Below are 19,859 nucleotides of genomic sequence, written 5' to 3' on the forward strand. Positions count from 1 at the left end.
GGCATAATGGTTACGTTGCTGGACTCCCAAATAGCCTACTGTGGTTCAAGTCCCTGACCCGGTGGCTTAAAACTCATGCCGGGCACATGTGCATGCATGCCCAAAATCCCAAAGGAGAACAGAGAAGAGATTGTGGAATGGCCTCAATGGGTGGTGATTTCTTGCTTTCTGTCTCTCTGGCAAGCGCACACATCCTATAGCAAAAATCTCTCTCTAAAAATATAAATAAATAAATGAATGAATAAAGATATGGTCCTTAAACATAAACCTTCCCATTCAAGTATATTTAAATAATTAAAATAAATAATCAGCACTGTCTTTATTCAAGGGAACAACAATCTAATATGGAATCACTTATTAATATCATACCTATATTCTCTCCTCAACCCAAGAGTCACTGTTGGTCATTGCAGCAGTTTAAACAGAGGTGCAGACAGCAAGTGGATTTCGTCACCTTTGGGGAGCTGTCGGCTCTGGCTGGAACTCCTGGGCAGCTGCTGGGCCTGGTGGGTATGCCAGCTCATCCCTGTCCATGTGTCAACTGCCTCACCCAAATGCCCTTTCTGCAAACGAAGACATGAGCACCCAGCTCCACTCCGGTGCCCACTCCATCCAGATCATGAAGCTGGAGGAAACTGGGGCCCAGCAGTCCCTGCCAGCCACCTGTCAAGCAGTTCCAAGACTCTAAGATCAAGTTCTCTTTGTCCCACTGGGTCCTGCATCGGCAGCATAAGCCATACTTCCCCACCATGAGGCCCAGTGCCTTCTTCTAGGCTCAGGGTCTCCCACCCAGGGTGGCCAAATAAACTCAGAGCTGCGGATGAAAAAAATAAAATAACTGAATTTGGGTGAGCCCGTGGTGTGGTGGGTAAGGTGGCTGGATCCCACATGGCTGACTGTGGTTCAAGACCAGGACCTGGTGGCTCAAGAAATATGCCAGGTGTATGTGTATGTGTGCCCAAAATCCTGGAAGGAGGGAGAGATGGAGGAGAGGGGATTGCAGTGTGATCATTCTCCATGGGAGATGCTTTCTCAGTTTCTCTCTTCTCTCTGTCTCTTGCCAGTGAATACACATACACCCTGGACAAATTTTAAAAATAAATAGCTGATTTAAAAAAAAATCAAACCTAAATTCAGTAATTTTGCTTCTTGGACATTTAGTCCAGAATAAATTATGAGTAATATTCAATATATGAATCAAACTGGGGCTTTCAAAATATTTAAAAATAATATCACAACTCAATAAGAAAATAAACAACTTGGTTAAAAAATTGTACAAAGACTTGAATAGACATTTTTTTAAAGAAGACATACAAATGGCTGATAAACATGTGAAAAGATACTCAATATCACTAATCATTATGGGAATGCAAGTTAAAACCACAGTCAGATATTACCTGTGCCCATTAAGATGGCTACTACTAAAAAAGAAAGAAAGAAAGTGTGGAAAGGATATGGAGAAACTAAAACCCTTAAGTACTGTTGGTGGGAATATAAAATGGTATCAAAGCAATAGAAAATAGTATGGTGATTCTGCAAAATATTAAAAATAGAACTATCACATGATCCAGCAATTCTACTTTTGTTATATACACAAAAGAGTTGAAAACAGGAACTTACAGAAATACCTGTACGCCCATGTCCACAGCAGCATTACCGCAACAGCCAAAAGGTGGACACAACCAAAATGCCCATCAATGGATGAACAGAAAAACAAAATGTGGCACATACCGCAGTGGAATACTACTCTGCCCTAAAAAAAGGAAATTATGGGGACCAGCAGTTGGCATAATGGCTGTGTCAATGGACTCCCATGTAGCCGACCGTTGTTCTATTCCTAGAACCAGTGGCTTAAACTCATACTGGGCATGTGTGTGTGTGCATGCTCAAGATCTTAAGAGGAGAATGGAGAAGGGATTGCAGCATGGCCTGGGGATGATTTCTCGCTTTCTGTCTCTCTGGCTCTGCTGTGTAGCAAAAACCTCTCCAAAAAAAAAAAAAAAAAAAGGAAATTATGAGATGTGCTACAATGTGGATGAACTTTGAGGACTTTATGCTAAATTATATAGGACGGTCACGAAAGAACAAATAGTGCATAACTCCATTTATATGAGGTACCTACAGTCATCCAATAAGTAAAGATGGAAAGCAGAATGGGGACTCCCAGGGTTTGGGGAGAGGAGAGAACACGGGGTTATTCTTGAATGGGTATATATCACTTCTATTTGTGGTGATGAAAAAGTTCTGGCGATGGACGGAGGTGATGTTTGTACAACAATGTAAATATACTTAATGCCACTGAACTGTACACTTAAAAATGGTTAAGATAATACATTTTATGTCATATGCACTTACTACAATTAAACATTTTTTAAAAATCTAATAAACAGCAGGAAAAGATTAATTGAAGTTAAGGCAATATTTATTCAATTTCTTTGTAATCATATTTTCTAAGGCATAAGTGGTTATTTGGAAGAATACAGCTTTTTTAAGGCCTTTAATAGTTGGGTTTTAGTTCAGAAATACATCATGGCTGACTGGTGTGAATTTCACAGAACCTTCTCTGACGTGGGCTCTTACTCATGATAAATGCATTGTCACCTCACCATTGCTTGATCAAACTCGATTGCTATTTCAGCAGCAGAGTGTGGCTGGTTATGGCGGCTGCTCGAAGGTCACCTGTTTTACTGTGGCCTGACCCAAGAATTGGCCACTGTGGGCTCCGTGGTCTCTCAGGCCGTACTCTGAATGATGACGGCAATTCCTTGGCCACCTCCAATGCAAGCTGATCCAACAGCATATTTTCCACCTCGACGCCTAAGGAAAAAAGCAGTGGTTGAAAGCAACCCTAATGAAGAATTAACTGAATAAACTAGATGAATTAATTAAACAGAATTAATAACAGTCATATTAGCATTTTCAATCTCATTCAACCATCTTTTACATCTTTTCCTCTATATTGATTTATAGTCACAATAAGCAAAAGAATTTGAAAAGATGAATATTTTATTAAAAGTAACACAGAAGGAGGAGGCAACCTAAGAAGGGTAGATTTAGGGTTAAAGGAATTGAAACAAATATATCAGCTGAGGGGAGTGTTGTAGGAAAGGGGTAAGAATGGGAGGTGATTTAGATAAACAGGGGAAGCTGAGGACAGAGTCGTGATTACTAACCCCTTTGATTTATATGGTTTTAAATTATTATGATAGTTCAAAATAAACATAATGAATGAAGTTTGTCCACATGAAAAGGCAGATAGTTTAGTAATAGTTCACGTCTCTTTCATAAAAGTTACACTTTAAAGGTACCCTCTGTTCTTATTCCTCAGTCATGATATGATGACCTTGAAAGAGTATCCATCAATTATTGCCTCATTTCAACTTGACACAGGAAGTAAGCGTCCCATTTACCCTAGCCTGACAGGAAGTCAGAAAGATTTTTGGCTTGACATATTTTGATTTTATTTACAATTTTTCTACTAACAGAGTAAAATAGTACAAAATACACAGTACCAGAAGGAGAAGTTCTATTAAAACTGAAAAAGAACAAACACACAGAAGGTCCCCCCTAGAACCCTGGAAACAGTGAAGAGAAAAACTCGGCTTAGATGCAACCTGTTTTTTTTTTATTTTTGAGAGGTTTTTCGCTATGGGGCGCGTGCGCTCGCCAGGCAGACAGAGACAGAAAGAAAGTGAGAAATCCCCCCCCAGGGGGGATGGCCACGCCGCAATCCCTTCTCCTCCATTCTCCTCTCGGGATCTTGGGCACACACGCACATGCGCCTGGCGTGAGTTTTAAGCCACTGGGTCCGGGATGCAAACTGCGGTCGACTACGTGGGAGTCCAGCGACATAGCCATTACACTAACTGCTGGTCCCTCAGATCCAACCTGTTTTTGATTAGGTTCCTTGAATGATGGTATCTAGATCAGCATTTTTTTTTTGTCTTCTTAAATTTATCTTTTTTTTTTTTTTGAGAGGTGTTTTTTTCTATAGGGCGTGTGCGCTCGCCAGAAAGAGAGAGACAGAAAGCGAGAAATCACCCCCGCAGGGGGGTTGGCCACGTCACAATCCCTTTCTCCTCCATTTTCCTCTCGGGATCTTGGGCACGCATGCACACGCGCCCAGCGTGGGTTTAAGTCACTGAGTCCAGGACTTGAACTGCGGTTGACTACGTGGAAGTCCAGCGACATAGCTATTACAACAACTGCTGGTCGCTTTAAATTTATCTTACTGCTCTTTCTGGCACTAGAATCCAAGTGCCATGAGAACCAGGGCCTCGTTATCTGCTCACTGCTGTGCATCGGCATCAGGGGTGGGGCAGGGCATCGCTAGACCTTCAGTGAACACTTGCTGAGTGGCTATACAGGGCATAGAACAAACAAGACAAAGAGCTCAGATCCCAAATGCCGAGCCACTAACAAGTCAAGTGACTCATCTATAAAGCCAGCTGAAAAGCATTGCCCAAGTAACTTGTTTCTGGTAAGAACCAGTGCAGGGGGTATGAGGAAGAAGGGCCAAAAATGTTTGATTCTTCTGGAGAAACCTAAATCCACATATTTCAATTAAAAAAAAAAGCAATTCTGAAATGTACCAACTTCTAGCAAGTACCTTAGTTCATGAACCAGGTGTGCAGTAATTCTTGATCCAGAACCTCCCAATGGGTGACCCAAAGCAATGGCTCCGCCATTCACATTGGTTTTACTCGGGTCAAGATCCAAACTCTTCTCAACAGCCAAGTACTGAGGAGCAAATGCTTCATTCACCTTAAGGAAAAAAATTTTAACATTGATAAAAATCCTTATGCACAAATTGATTATTTTTTAAATATTTAATTTAATTATTTATTTAATGTGCTATAGGGCATGTGTGCTCGCTGGAGAAAGAGAGAGAGAGAAAGTGAGAAAACATCCTTTGGGGGATGCCCACACTGAAATTTCTTCTCTTCCTTTCTCTTCTTGGAATTTTGAGCACGTACACACATATGATCAGCATTTCTCAAACTGCTGGGACTGGGACAGGAACCATGCTGTCAGCCATGTGGGATCCGGCAGCCTTAACCACCACACCACCAGCCAGCCCACAAAAATCGGATTTATTTTTAAAGAATTATTTATTTTATTTTATTATTATTCATTTTATTTTACTTACTATTATTCTGCGTATCTTTTTTTAGAAATTTGTCAGAGGGTGCATATGTCCACCAAAAAAATATATGAGAGAGAGAGAGCACAAGAAAGCATCCTCCATGGGTCCTGGTCATGCTGCAATCCCTTCTCCTCCATTTCTCTTACCTTTTGGGATTTTAGGCACATATGGACATGGACCTGCCATGTTTTTTTCTAGCTGCTGAGCCTGGGACTTAAAGTACACAGTCAGCCAGGTGGGATCCAGCTGCCTTAACCACCAGGCCATGGGCTGGCCCAATCCTGTATACATCTTTAAACTTTCTTTGCACTAACATTTCCTCAACAGCATCAGGCTAAAAGTCATCATCAAGGTTAAATGAAATCATGAGGATTAAGTGTATGACCTGACAGAAAGCAAGTACTCAGTAAGTAGCTGCTATTTACTACTTTACCCAGTACTAAGAGCTTTCCTTCCAAGAAGAAAGTGATAGACAATAAAGAATAAATTTCAGAACTGGATATCTAAAGGGAGTGGTTACTGTGTTGAAATGCAGCAGAATTTAAAACTCTTCTATTGTTATATTTACCTAGGGTGGCTATAAGAATACCTTACTTCTGGGACCAGCAGATGGCGTAATGGCTATGTTGCTGGACTACAAGTAGTCGACTGTAGTTTGAGTCATGAACCTGGTGGCTTAAACTCACGCCAGGTGCGTGTACATGGGTGCCCAAGATCCCAAGAGGAGAATGGAGGAGAAGGGAATGTGGCAAGGTTGCACCCTGGGGGATGATTTCTCACTTTCTGTCTTGTCTCTCTGTCTCTCTCTGTCTTTCTGCACACTATAGCAAAAAAAATCAAAAACCAAAAAACAAATGAACAAAAAAAAACAAACAATAGCAAAAAAAAACAAAAAAAAAACAAACAAAAAAAAACTCTATTAAAAAAAAAGAATTTCTTACTGCCAGGTTTTTTTTTTTGTTTTTTTGTTTTTTTTTGGGGTAGAGATTTCTGCTATAGGGCATGTGTGCTTGTTAAAGAGACAGAGAAACAGAAAGCAAGAAATCATCCCCCAGGGGGATGGCCATGCTGCAATCTTTTCTCCTCCATTTTCCTCTCGCCACGGGACTTGAACTGTGGTTGGCCACGGGGGAGTCCAGTGACATCACCAATATGCCATCTTCTGGTCCCACTTCCAGTTTTATAGTACTATATTTTCATATGATCTTAGTTCAGAGTTTCATAGATAAGAAAAATGATTCTAAGAAAAGTAATTTTTACAGAGTTGGGATCAAAATTCAGTCTTGTGCTCCTTCTTATATTTTGTGTTCTCACAAGATGGTGCCCTAATTTGTTCTTAGGTCTAACATTATTTTTTAATTTTCTATTGTCATTCTTTCTTTTTTTTTCTTTGAGAAGTTTTTGCTATAGGGCGCATGCACTCACCAGAAAGACAGAGAGACTCTATTGTCATTCTTAAGGAGGTACTCAGAGACCTAGAATATGTTGTGAAACCAGGCTTATGAACCTAGGATAACTATGTTCTAAGTATGTTCTTGAACATTTATACATCTACAAATGATGATGAACAGTTTTGCACAGTTGATATATTTCAAGAGAATTTTTTGAGAAAAATTATTTATTTAATTTTATTTATTACTATTATTATTTGTAATTTGCTATAAGGCATATGTGCTTGCCAGAGAGAGAAAGAGAAAGTGATAAAGTGAGCGAGAGAGAGAAAGTGAAAAAGCAAGCCACCAGGTTCGGGACTCAAACAGTGGTTGGCTAGGTGGGATTCCAGAGCCTTAACCACCACGCCCCCTGTTGGCCCCAATTTCAAGAGAGTTTTAAGTGTGAATTCTAAAGTCAAAGACTTAGTAGTATTTATTCGCTGACATAAATAATATGGTAATTATAAATTATACAGCACCTTCAAGGCTCTAAACTGTGATCTACTAAGAATGGAAGAAGAGATTAAAGAATAAATCATTTTTCTGAAACTATGGTTTCCTGGGTGAGAGATTAACACAGAAGAAATCACACTTGTGCCTACCCCCTTCTTATCAATGTAGACAGAAAGATTTCCATTGTTATATTAGTTATTTCCTAATGCTAAGTAGCACAAAATTATCAAAAATTTTCGAATAGTCCCAAATTTCTGTAAAATGCAAATAATTTGTCTTTAAGTATGTCCTTCTCCATCTCTTCATTTCATCATACTAAAACATTAAGACAACTTTGCTCTAACATTTAACATTAAAAAATACTCTGGCAATAATTTTTTTTCTAATGTCAGAAATTAAGAAAGAGGCATCATAAATTAAGTCATAATTTTGGTATAAAAGATAAATTTGTGGTGGTGGCACCTCAACTTGGTGAGAAGTGCAAGAAATTTCTAGATTAGGCACTAGGTTTCTGTTACATCAATTTTTTTTTTTTTTATATTTCTATACTTTAAGCTTTAAAATAGGATTACAGTTACCTATTTCTCTCCTACCTTATATGATAGTCAATTCATATTAATAATCTAAAATGAAGGGTTCTATAAAGTCCAGGAATTTTCTAGGAACTTATAATATTTATAGTGAAAATCACGCTATTTGAATTATTCAGATATAAGTATTGTAAACAGATAGGGGAAAGTACCAACATAAGGCAAGTGAATAAGGTAATACTTATTTACATGCATATTACTTGAAATGGCTAATGTATTAAAGTTACAACATTTCAAACTACAGCCATTTATACTACAAAAATAGGCAGCTTATTCATGTTGTAAAAAACCACTTACCTCTGGGACCAGCAGTTAGCGTAATGGCTGTCGCTGGACTCCCATATAGTTGACCGCGGTTCATATCCTGGACCTGGTGGCTTAAAACTCACACCAGGCACGTGTGCGTGCATGCCCAAGATCCCAAGAGGAGAATGGAGGAAAAGGGATTGCAGCGTGGCCATCCCCCTGGGGGGTGATTTCTCGCTTTCTATCTCTCTGTCTCTCTGTCTGTCTGGCGAGCGCACGCACCCTATAGCAAAAACCTCTCAAAAAAAAAAAAAAAAAAACCAAAAAACCCACTTACTTCTACCAAATCCATGTCCTTAAGACTCAGTCCTGTTTTCTTCAGTGCCCCATTGATAGCAGGGACAGGACCTACAGAAGGACAAAAAAAATTACATAGAATTAAATGTCATATGTATTAATGTATCAAAATTCTTCATTTAACACATAAGGAAGAAATAATGTGACAAGTGTTATTAGCCTTCATACATCTTGCTACCTTGACAGCATATATTAAATGATGTGACAGTAAAAAAAACATAAAATGAAAAAACATTTAATGACACAAATTGCAGAGGAGAAACTTATATGGAAAGTTCTACCAATAAAGGGCTCTAAGGTTTCAAACAGCCAAGTAAGTTGTATTTGGGATTTTGCAGTCAATTATATATCATGCAGTTACAGATCAAATGGCAAGGCAGACTGAGTGCTATCCTGGGATATAAATCATTTGTGTTTATAGTACAAAAGCAATTGTAACTATGCTATGAATATTTAGGCCCATCTGGATAAAGGGCAAGAAATAGCAGTAGCATCTTTAAATGGGTGCAGCAAGATAGGAAACTAAAAGGCATTTAAGGGAATGGTATTTGAAGTTAGGAGACAGAACTCCAACAGTATGTGAAGAACCTAAATAAAACATACCCTAACTCAAGAAATGCAAATCTACCAATAAGACATCTTAAATAGGGGCCAGCAGATGGCGTGGTGGTTAAAGGTATTTGATTCCCACATGGCCGATCTTGGTTCAAGTCCCAGACCTAGTGGCTTGCTTTCTTACTTTCCCTCTCTCTTTCTCTGTATCTCTCTGATCAAACTGGAAAATAATAATAATAATAATAATAAATAAAGTAATCCTTAAAAAAAAAAGACTTTTAAAATAAACTTTAGCTTCCAGATTTCTGATGATCACCAATGACAGTTTAATATTTCTCATATTTTTAAAGTAAAATAATACATTTTTCCAAAAGGTAAAAAAGATCTAATCTAGAGAAGATTATCTACTTCTGTTTGTTCTTTGAGAATTAAATGGCCATAAATATCTACAAAGAAAAATGTGTGATATATTTTGTTGAATGTAAGTAGTCAGAAATTCTTTTTTTTTGGAGACATTTTTGCTATAGGGCACATGCGCTCGCCAGACAGACAGAGAGAGACAGAGAGATAGAAGGGGAGAAATCTCCCCCCAGGAGGGATGGCCACGCCTCAATCCCTTCTCCTCCATTCTCCTCTCGGGATCTTGGGCACGCACGCACACGTGCCCAGTGTGAGTTTAAGCCACTGGGTCCGAGACTTGAACCGCGGTCGGCTACATGGGAGTCCAGCAACATAGCCATTACGCTAACTGCTGGCGGCAGTAGTCAGAAATTCTATAACAAGCTTCTCAAATATAACTAAGGTAGAGTGCGAAATAAGTATTACAAGAAAATAATGTGATCTAAATAATGTTAATTTATCACCCAGTTAAAATGCTCTTTGGATGAATCTGTTTATTGATTAAGATCATTCAGTTAATGCTTTTTGATTTAAAGAGTCAGTTCTGTGTGGTTACTGATTGAATATAGAATCTAGTTCCAGATTCTCTTTGTATGTCTAAGGCATGAAAATAGGATACGGAGTAAATAGGACAACTGTCCAGCATGCCAAGGGATAACGTATCCTATAGTGGTAAAAGATAAGCGGATGACTCTAAGCCCTTGCATACCCTTGGCCGTCTTTAAAAAAACAACCTAACAAGCATGACTCAGTGTACTTGTGGTAACTTGGAATTCATTACAGTCCAATGTAACAAGATGGTGGGGCATAGCCCGATTTTTAAAACATCTTCCCAGATCATTCTGTTTTATTACTAAGTTTCAGAAAGGTTTAGTGCTCTTGTTAGGAAAGGAATCCTGACCCCTGTCACTAACAGCTATATGAGCTGGAGCATCTCTTTGGGCTTCAAGCTTTTCATCCAAAGTGCTCTGAGTTAGTTTTTAAGCTTTTTCTTTTTAAGCATTGAAATTCTTTCTACAAATGGGCCCAAACAATAGTGAAGGCCATAGCTGCTCTAGCTGTAAAGGTTCCAAGTCCCACCCAACAACCTCCACTACTGGCAATCCCAAGAAGTTCCAGGAAGCACTATCTTTCTATAACTGTGTACTTCCTCAAAGCTATTATTGTTCAAGTGCTGACTTTTCCCCCCTTTTCTGGGATTTCAGAAATTCTTCAGGGCTGGGGCCGGCAGGTGGCGTGGTGGTTAGGGTGCTGGACTCCTATATGGCCAACCATGATTTTGAGTCCTGGACCTAGTGGCTTGCTTTCTCACTTTCTCTCTCTGTCCCTCTCTAGTCAAATAAATAAATAAAGTTAAATAAAATAATTCTTAAAAATAAAAAAGAAATTCTTCAGTGCTAAGGATTGCCATATGGTAGATAACTACAGAACTAAGGAACTACTGTTAGGATGATGTGGATTGACCAATTATTCCCCAGCAGATACACAATAACCTATCCTCCCTGGTTATTTATCTGGACGCTGCATGTAGTGGCAGGCTCATTCCCATACCTAGGTGACACTGTGGAACATTTGTATATATGCAGCTCTGTGCAAACACTGAGGGAAAAAGACAATCTTTCCACAGTGGCATTGCTACTTTAGGACAAACACCTAGGCACAGGAATAGAAGGAAGTAACATTACATTTTCTTTGCTCTCTGACTATTCTAAACTACTAAAACCTATTTAAAAATGAGATTAAATTGAAAAGAACTACAAATGCGTATCTGTATCAGACAAATTTGATCATCAAAACATCTGGGTACACAGGGAAAAGAAACAACAACATATTTTTGGGGCTCCACTCTAGATCTACTCAAACAAAATCTTGGGGTTAGAATCAAGGGGAGATTCTAATGGTCATTTGGGGTTGGAACAACTATTCTAGATACAGAAATGAACCATGCCATAGCAATACACAGATGTTTAATTTTTTAAGCTACCTTCTAAGATAAAAGCTACATTTTGCCAATGGTGGGTAGCTGAAAGCTAATAAGCTTTTAAGCCTGTAAAAAGAAAAAATGATTTTAACAGATATCTAAATATCTTGCAGTTCTTGCTGATAAAAATTTGAGACACACAGTGAAAAAAGATCAATATGAAAAGGCCAGCTTTCTTTCTTAGGAATTCTATACACGCTAAGCCTTCTCTGAAGGGCACAGCAGCAAATATAGTTGGGCTTTAACTTAATCTCAATTCGCAAAAGTGATGTTACTTGGGTAGGACCTATGGGTTTAAACTGGAAGATCTCTGGGATGGCAGGGCAGCCACAGGTTATCCTCCTTCTACCTTGGAATCTGCCTCAAAAAACCAATTTAGTTGGTCAAAAACAGTTCACAGAAAATCTCTGGTCCTACCAAGAATCTGCAATCTATAACTTAGGGCAAGCTTTCTCTCGAGGTGTGAGGTTATATCGGTGGCATAGATCAAAGCCTCAGGACGCCAACCTTATAGTGAGGCACCTAAATGGTTCCTGGATTCCCTAGAGAATGATGACAGGAACTATTAAAATTCAGCATCATGGGGGCCAGGAGGTGGCATAGTGGTTAAGGTGCTGGACTCCCACATGACTGACCATGGTTTGAGTCCCAGACCTGGTGGCTTATTTTCTCACTTTTCCTCTCTCTCTCTCTCCCTCCCTCCCTCTCTCACTCTCTCTTATAAGTGCACATGCCCAATAGGAAATTAAGAATAATAACAATAAATAAATCTTAAAAACATTCAGCATTATATATTCAAAGTGTCATAAATATATATATTATGTCAATTAAAAACTATTTAAAAAATTCAGCATCTAGAATTTTTTAGCTCCTAGAAATGCATCTAGCAAAAAACTTTCTGTTGTACTTTTTCTTTTGAGAGGTTTTTTTTTTTTTTTTTTTTTTTTGCTATAGGGTGTGTGTACTCACCAGAGAGAAAGAGAGAAAGAAAGCAAGAAATCACCCTCTAGGAGGGATGGCCACACTGCAGTCCCTTCTTTTCCAGTCTAACCTTGGGATTTTGGGCACACAGGCACCTGTGTCCAGCATGAGTTTTATATTTATTTATTTATTTTAAAGAATTATTTATTTTTTTAATTTCATTTGTTATCATCACTGTTTAACTTGACTGGAAACAGACAGAGAATGGGAAAGCCGCCAGGCTCAGGACTCAAACCATGGTTGGTCATGTGGGAGTCCAACGCTTCAATCACCACACCACCTGCCCCCTCTCAGCCCCCCTCCCCCTGCATGAGTTTTAAGCTGCAGGATCCGGGACTTGAACCGTGGTCGAATCCAGCAACGTAACCATTACACCATCTGCTGGTCCCTCTTTGTTGTACTTTTAATTAATATTTAATTAATATTTTTCAAGCAAAGACAACACACATTTAAAGAGAGTTTGAAATTTCTACAGCTTTGCCAGTTTTGACAACTGTTTATCATATTCTCCATTTTGCTAATAATCCTTGGTGAATCAATGGATTGTTACTTTGACTTCCTGAGATAACATATTCAAAGGACAGTAAAAAGGGCACTTGAATTGGAGAGACCTCAATTCACATCTTGGCTCCATTATTTACTGCTTTGGATCCTTACAAGACAATCTTGTTAAGCTTTCATTTTCTTGTTCACAGACACCTCACTTACTTGACCTGAATGAGGTACATTAGTGACTGTGTAAAACACCCAGCAGGGAGCGACTGTCTGTCCCTCACCCCATGAGTTCTCCCATCTGGTAACTGCTTTAACTTGTCAGAACTGTGTAATTCTTCTCTGTTGTTGCCTATACGCTGAGTTTGTGTGTGTGTGTTTAAAGATTTATTTATTTATTTATTTCATTTGTTATTATTTATTTTTTAATTTGGCCAGAAAGAGACAAAGAAAGAAAGAGAAAGGGAAATTGATTAAGCAAGCCACCAGGTCTGGGACTCAAACCATGGTAGCCATGTGGCCTTCCAGTGCCTCAACCACCACACCATCTGCCAGCCCTGTGTGTTGAGTTTTAAATATCTCCAATGGACAATAAGATATGATTATTTCCATAAAGAGTTTACACAGTCTTGGTTTTCCCATGCAGCTAGGATAGCTCTTTTTTCTTTTCTTTTCTTTTCTTTTCTTTTCTTTTTTTTTAAGTTTATTTATTCCATGAGTGAGAGGGTGAGGCAGACAGATAGACAGACAGCACCCCTGACAGGGTTTCAACACTGCAATCCATCCCCAACCTAAGCCAGCCAGGATCGTGGGCACATGGTTGTTCAGTGACTTTGAAGTCTCTGGACGTGATGCAATAACCTTTCCAAAATGGTCTGACTCCGAGAGCATCGTGTTTTACCACTGAAACATTGTGTGGACCCCTAGGGCAGCTCTTTGTAGAAAGTATTTATTTAGGGACCAGCAGGTGGTGTGGTGGTTAAGGCGCTAGACACTCCCACATGCCTGACCACGGTTTGAGTCCCAGACCTGGTGGCTTGCTTTTTCACTTTCTCTCTCTCCCTCTCTCTCTGTCTCTCTCTGGTAAAATTAAAATAAATGAATGAATAAAAAAAATTAGGTATTTATTTAAACAACTGATTATCAGTCTCCTATTCTCTATAAATGACCTTAATCTGACTACTTGTTTTAGGACTCTGAATGCCAACAAAGACATCTCTAGAAATATAGGAGAACCAGTTGGTTTCATTATAAACTTACCAATACCCATGATAGAAGGATCACATCCAGAAACAAAGTAACCCACAATTCTTGCCAGTGGTGTGAAGTTATGTTTTTTAACAGCATCTTCACTAGCTATGATAACAGCTCCAGCACCATCAGATACCCCCTTGAAAACAAAGACCATTGATTAACTATCAGGTCAAAGATTCCAGTTCACCAAGGTTTGAACTAATGGAGTAGTAGTGTTACTAATGTAGTAGAAGTAGCAATATGGCAGCCTATAGGAAGCAGTGGCACCATGTAGTACTAGTGTTACTCTGGTAGATTAAGGGGATTATTTTAGGCACAAAATACAACCTCACTCAGAAATAGGAGAGAAGTTGAGGAAAAGCTTATATCCAGATATGGGCAGATATAAGAAGAAATATGATAAACTGATAAACCGTACACGTGAGAAAGAAATAAAGTATGAAAACCAAAACAGTAAATCAAGGAGATTTCCTTCCAACATTCTCAAAGACTAAGAATTCAGAAGAAAAAAGAAAAAAAAAAATTCACTGAGGTTTATGCCTAAAGTCAGACTTGTGTTCATGGATATGTACATATCAGCTGTGCTTGCTGTTGAAAATATTTAGATTTATTAAGATATTTAGTGAAACAATAAAATGGGGGAGGCATAGAAAGCACCAATAGATACCAGACACAGTGTGGGAGGAGGGTGGGAGATGGCAGAGGGTGAGATAGGGAATCAAGAATGGGGAAAAAGGCAAAATATACAGAAAACAAGAAATGGAAAATGATTTGTTGACAATAACACATATGTTGATGTGCTTGATTGAGCCAATATACAGTGTATTCTCAATGGAAAAATCTCATTTTGTATGCTATAATGATGTACAGTGAATGAATGTAAATAAAGAAAAAAATGTAAAAAAAAAAAAAAAAAAAAGAATTCAGAAGAGTATTACATAAGGGCCTCTAGGCAAAATGTTTTGTGTTGGTCTATGAAAACACAGATGAATCGAATATGGACACTTTTAGTTTAAGCTAAATAATTAAAGGCTCACATAGGAAGTATCTAAAAATTACTTCATGTTTCTATTGCACTGAACACATCAAGAAGAGGTCAAGCTAAGCTGTATGGTGACACCAACCGACGCATTCCCTGCAGTGACGGTTCCTTCTTTCTTGAATACCGGCGGAAGTTTATGTAACTGTTCCAGGGTCGTCTGGGGCCTAGCATGCTCATCTACTTGCATTGTCTGTTTCCCTTTCTTTGTCTTCACCTCAATTGGTACCATTTCATCATTAAAGTAGCCAGCATCATTAGCTGAAATAGTAGAAATACTATCAGTAGAGTGAAAAAAAAAAAAAAAAAAGAAGAGACACAAAAATATAAATCATTATTTCATTCTTCACCTTAATTCCTGGTCTATTCTTTCTTCACAGTCTACTTTAATATGAGCTTTTCTTACTTATATGATTTACCTTCCCTGCTGAAGGACTTAATATTCTGTCATGCATCTATATTTTATACCTTTTTAAAATTATGATTTTGATCTTTTTAATTGTAATATATATGTTTTTCATGAGGTACTGCTAGGCTGTTAACAGTATTTGTCTAATAGCTCTAGCTGTAATGGCACCAAATGGATTAGATGACCATTTTTAAATCCTTTTGATTAGATAAAATGTAATTCAAAAGTTACCAAGTTGTCTATACCAAGTAATCTATGACTGAAATTTAACAGTGACAGGCAACTTAAAAAAATGACATAAGCCACCACTAATAAATTAATAAACCACTTTACCTATTTTGATCTCCATTTACTAAAATGGACTATAGTAATTCTACAACTTCAGAAATAGGGTGAGTCAGGAATAACAACAACTTAATTTTGATACCTCTTTACAGTTGGCAAAATACCTCCCTTCTCTACTCTTATTTAGTTCTATAATAACCCTATTAGATAAATAGAGAAGACATTCTTATCTCTATTTTAGAGAAGTTCAGGGGATAAATGACTTGACTGAGGTCAGATTACTTGTACATAGCAGAACTAGAAATAGAGCTGATACCTTTTGAGCTCTAGACCAATACTCTTCCACTATAAACATACACCAAAAAGCAGATGAACTGGATGGCATCAGCTCTACTCCATGTAACCCTCTGAAATGCTAAGATGGATTTCATCCTTACTACTTCAAGGATTTAATATCCCCAAATAAGAGTTTCTGCTTACTTATAATAGTTTCATTTTTTAAAAAAACGTTTCAGAAGACTAACAGGTTTCTTCTATTTGCCATATTGATAAAGATCTGCCACACTGCTCACTTTAGACTGGCTCAGTTACAGGGCTGTGTCATGCAAGGCATTATAACTGGGTCAGGGACTAGTTCTAAGGCTCTGAATTAGGTGCGATGGTGCCCAATGCAGAATGGGAGGAGGCAGAGAAAAGATTATCCCCTGAGTCTTTTTCAGACACAACACCCCCTTGGTGATTTTGATACAGAAAGATGTCCGCTCTGTCCCAGCTGACAGTGAGTCATTCTCTCGAATGGAGCGTATCATATCCCTCTGCATACTCTTCTGATAATAGGACCAGTAAGGATAACATTCAAGTGTCCAGATAGCGTCAAGTAACAAGACCACTTTTTAAGTAGTATTAACTTATTTCTGAAGGGAAATTCCCAGTTAATTTTGCAGTAATTAATAGAATATCTGACCACCCAAAAACAATAGAGTAATTTTTAAAATGTGATTTTTCAAAGGTATGATTTTAAAACTAATATTATTTACATGATCATTGTAATCTGAAATGATAAAAATCTTTTCTACAGATCTCTTTTCTATAGATACTGATTATCTGATTTCACTGACCAGCCTTCCACCTCTGCTGTGACTGCAAGGCATACTTGTCACATTCTTCTCTGCTTATTTTATGTTTTGCAGCAAGATTCTCTGCAGTAATTCCCATGGGGAGTTGGACATGCTGATCTGTTAATCCTGCCCACAAAGAATCTTCCAGCTATTAAAAAACATAATAAAGTAATTTGTTAAAGAGTTATATTTTTAAAGTAATATGTTATCATTTCTTTAAATTTACAAAATCAACAGTTTCAATAAAAAAATAACTAAAATTGGGGCCAACAGGTGGCAATGGTGGCTAAGGTACTGGATTTCCACATGACTAACCACAGTTCAAGTCCCGGACCCAGTGGTTTGAAAAGCATACTGGATATTTGTGTATACATGCCCAAAAATCGTTTTTTTTTAAGAGGTTTTTTTTTTGCTATAGTGCGCATGTGCTCACCAGACAGACAGAGACAGAGAGACAGAAAGCGAGAAATCACCCCCAGGGGGGATGGTCACGCTGCAATCCCTTCTCCTCCATTCTCCTCTTGGGATCTTGGGTGCACGCACATGTGCCCGGCATGAATTTTAAGCCAGTGGGTCCAGGACGCGAACCATTGTCGACTACATGGGAGTCCAGCGACATAGCCATTACACTAACTGCTGGTCCCCATGTCCAAAAATCTTGAGAGGAGGCTAGAGAAGGGATTGTGGCCATACTCCCTGGGGGATAATTTCTTACTTTCCCTCTCTCTGTTGTTGTCTCTCTCCAGTGAACACACATGCCCTATAGCAAAACTTAAAAAAAAAGTGAAATTAAATGTTTTGATAAACATTTGCTATTGCTATTCATATTTGGTTCTAAGATTTTCCCCCCTTTTTGGAGAGGTTTTTGCCATAGGTGCGTGTGCTCGCCAGAAAGACAGAGAGAAAGAGAGACAGACAGAAAGCGAGAAATCACCCCCCAGAGGGGATGGCCACGCCACAATCCCTTCTCCTCTATTCTCCTCTCGGGATCCTGGGCACGCACGCACATGCGCCTGGCACAAGTCCAAGCCGCTGAGTCCAGGACTCAAATCACAGTCGACCACATGAGAGTCCAGTGACATAGCCATTACACCAACCACTGGTCCCGGATTTTTTTTTTTTAATTCAGTATTTTTAAAAACGTAGTTTTAAAAACATCCAATGTCACACAGTAAAAGGTACACATTTTCTCTCTAAATGTGAGTCTGTAAAGAGAGCCAATAGCATTAAACAGGTAGGGTAAAAATGCAGGATATTACCCCACAATCGAAAATTAAGTCAAGGTTACACTTTGTAAGAAACCAGACACTGAGTCCTCATGCAATGCTTCCTGGTAGGCACCTTTGTGGACCACTTAACTAGTGTTGTGGGACAAAGTATGAACTATCTTTGTGCTTCTTTTTTTATCCCACGCCTTCAGTGACAAGAATAGCTGGTTCCATCAATTACTGAAAAGTAATTAGGGCTGAAAAGAACCTAAGACAGGCTCCTTCAGTAACAGAAAAGGTTGTTATTATCCAGTAGATAAGAGTTTCGGTTAAGCATGCTCCATCTGTTGTCTCGTCACTTCAGAGTCACTGACCTGTCTTTGTAAAGGATTTCTCAAACGTATTCAGTGTCTATAATACTGCTAAAATACTCATGTTCTCTAAACCTCTTTTCTTTCAACTTCCTAAAAGGTCAAGTAAGAAACTGGGTGACCAGCACAAGTAAATCATTACTATTGAAAAATGCTAAATATATATACATATATATATATAATGTTACTAGTCCTTTCACATGGGAAAGACAGTATAATATCATTCTTTTAAAAAAATTGTATTTTTAATTGTCAGAGGGCTGTGTGCGTGTGCTCGCCAGAGAGAGAAAGCACCTGCAGTGGGGCATGCCACAATTCTTTTTCCTCCATTTATCCATCTCATCAGGATTTGGCGCACCACACACATGTGCTAGAACATTTTCAAGCCACCAGGGCCTGGATTCCAATCAAGTTTGTCTATGTGGAATCTGCTTTTCTTTAACCACTGTGCTATAGACTGACCCCTATAATATAATTCTTCAATAGTACTATTCATGGGACCAGCAGTTAGCGTAATGGCTATGTTGCTGGACTCCCATGTGGTCAACCGCGATTCAAGCCCCGGACCTGGTGGCTTAAACTCACGCTGGACGCGTGTGCGTACGTGCCCAAGATCCCGAGAGGAGAATGGAGGAGAAGGGATTGCGGCGTGGCCATTCCCCCTGGGGGGTGATTTCTCACTTTCTCTCTGTCTCTCTCTGTCTTTCTGACGAGTGCATGCGCCCTATAGCATAAACCTCAACAACAACAAAAAAGTACTACTTATTCTCATGTTGTAGCTCTCAAAAGATGGAAATATAGGATAACTCGCATTCAAAAATACTTTCTGTGATGAAGAAGATATTTATTCAGTGGAGATTGCCCTAGAAATAAAATGTATACGAGTCATGGTAAAGATTTAATTATGCGTAACACTAATTATTTAGTAGAGTAATTCACTTTTTTGTCTATCTTGTAAATCTACTTCTTACCTTCCTCCATCTCTTCTATGCCTATGGCCCCTTCCACATATTAATTCTACTCCTAGAAGTATGTTGAAATAAAGTCCAATTTTATGTAGCTTAAAATGCAAAAACTAACACCAAAACAGGGTTTTGACTTTGAAAGAGTATACAAATTTCAATTAACTCATACTTGCTGATCTCCCAATAACAAAATAGTCTCTAAATTAGTTTTCATTCTTCTAAAAAAGTATGTTATTAAAATTACTTGTATAATAGCTTAAGAAACCTTCAAAAATTTTAATGGTTCCAACCTTGAGATCTGATCCAAACTTGGTTCCAAAACGCACATTTCTGACACAGTAAGGAGACTGGCTCATGCTTTCAGTTCCTCCACACAAGACAACTTCAGCATCTTTAACACAAATTTCCTATTTAAAAACAAATGAACAAGAAAAACCTTTTATTGTACCCAAAGTATGTATTAATAAATAAACAGATTTTTGAGACCAGCAGATGGTGGAATGGTTGCAGGACTCCCATGTAGTCAACTGTAGTTTGAGTCCAAGATCTGGTGGACTTAACCTAAACCCACACCAGG

At 38.5% G+C, this 19,859-nt stretch overlaps 1 protein-coding gene across 1 annotated transcript in view; it reads right to left on the minus strand.

Annotated features, from left to right (window-relative positions):
- Window positions 1–2,400: 2,400 nt before the first annotated feature.
- The window catches only part of ACAA2 (acetyl-CoA acyltransferase 2), a 32,967-nt gene continuing 15,508 nt past the window's right edge, over window positions 2,401–19,859 (minus strand). The window contains exons 4-10 of the mRNA XM_006144448.3: window positions 19,573–19,689; window positions 16,739–16,886; window positions 15,012–15,187; window positions 13,894–14,023; window positions 8,206–8,276; window positions 4,610–4,764; window positions 2,401–2,817 (exon numbers count right to left, since the gene is read on the minus strand). Coding sequence (XP_006144510.1) covers window positions 2,733–2,817; window positions 4,610–4,764; window positions 8,206–8,276; window positions 13,894–14,023; window positions 15,012–15,187; window positions 16,739–16,886; window positions 19,573–19,689 — 882 coding nt within the window. The 3' untranslated portion in view covers window positions 2,401–2,732. The remainder of the gene's footprint in view (window positions 2,818–4,609; window positions 4,765–8,205; window positions 8,277–13,893; window positions 14,024–15,011; window positions 15,188–16,738; window positions 16,887–19,572; window positions 19,690–19,859) is intronic.

The sequence above is a fragment of the Tupaia chinensis genome, unplaced genomic scaffold, assembly GCF_000334495.1.
Source record: "Tupaia chinensis unplaced genomic scaffold, TupChi_1.0 Scaffold000119_2, whole genome shotgun sequence".
Taxonomy (NCBI): Eukaryota; Metazoa; Chordata; class Mammalia; order Scandentia; family Tupaiidae; genus Tupaia; species Tupaia belangeri.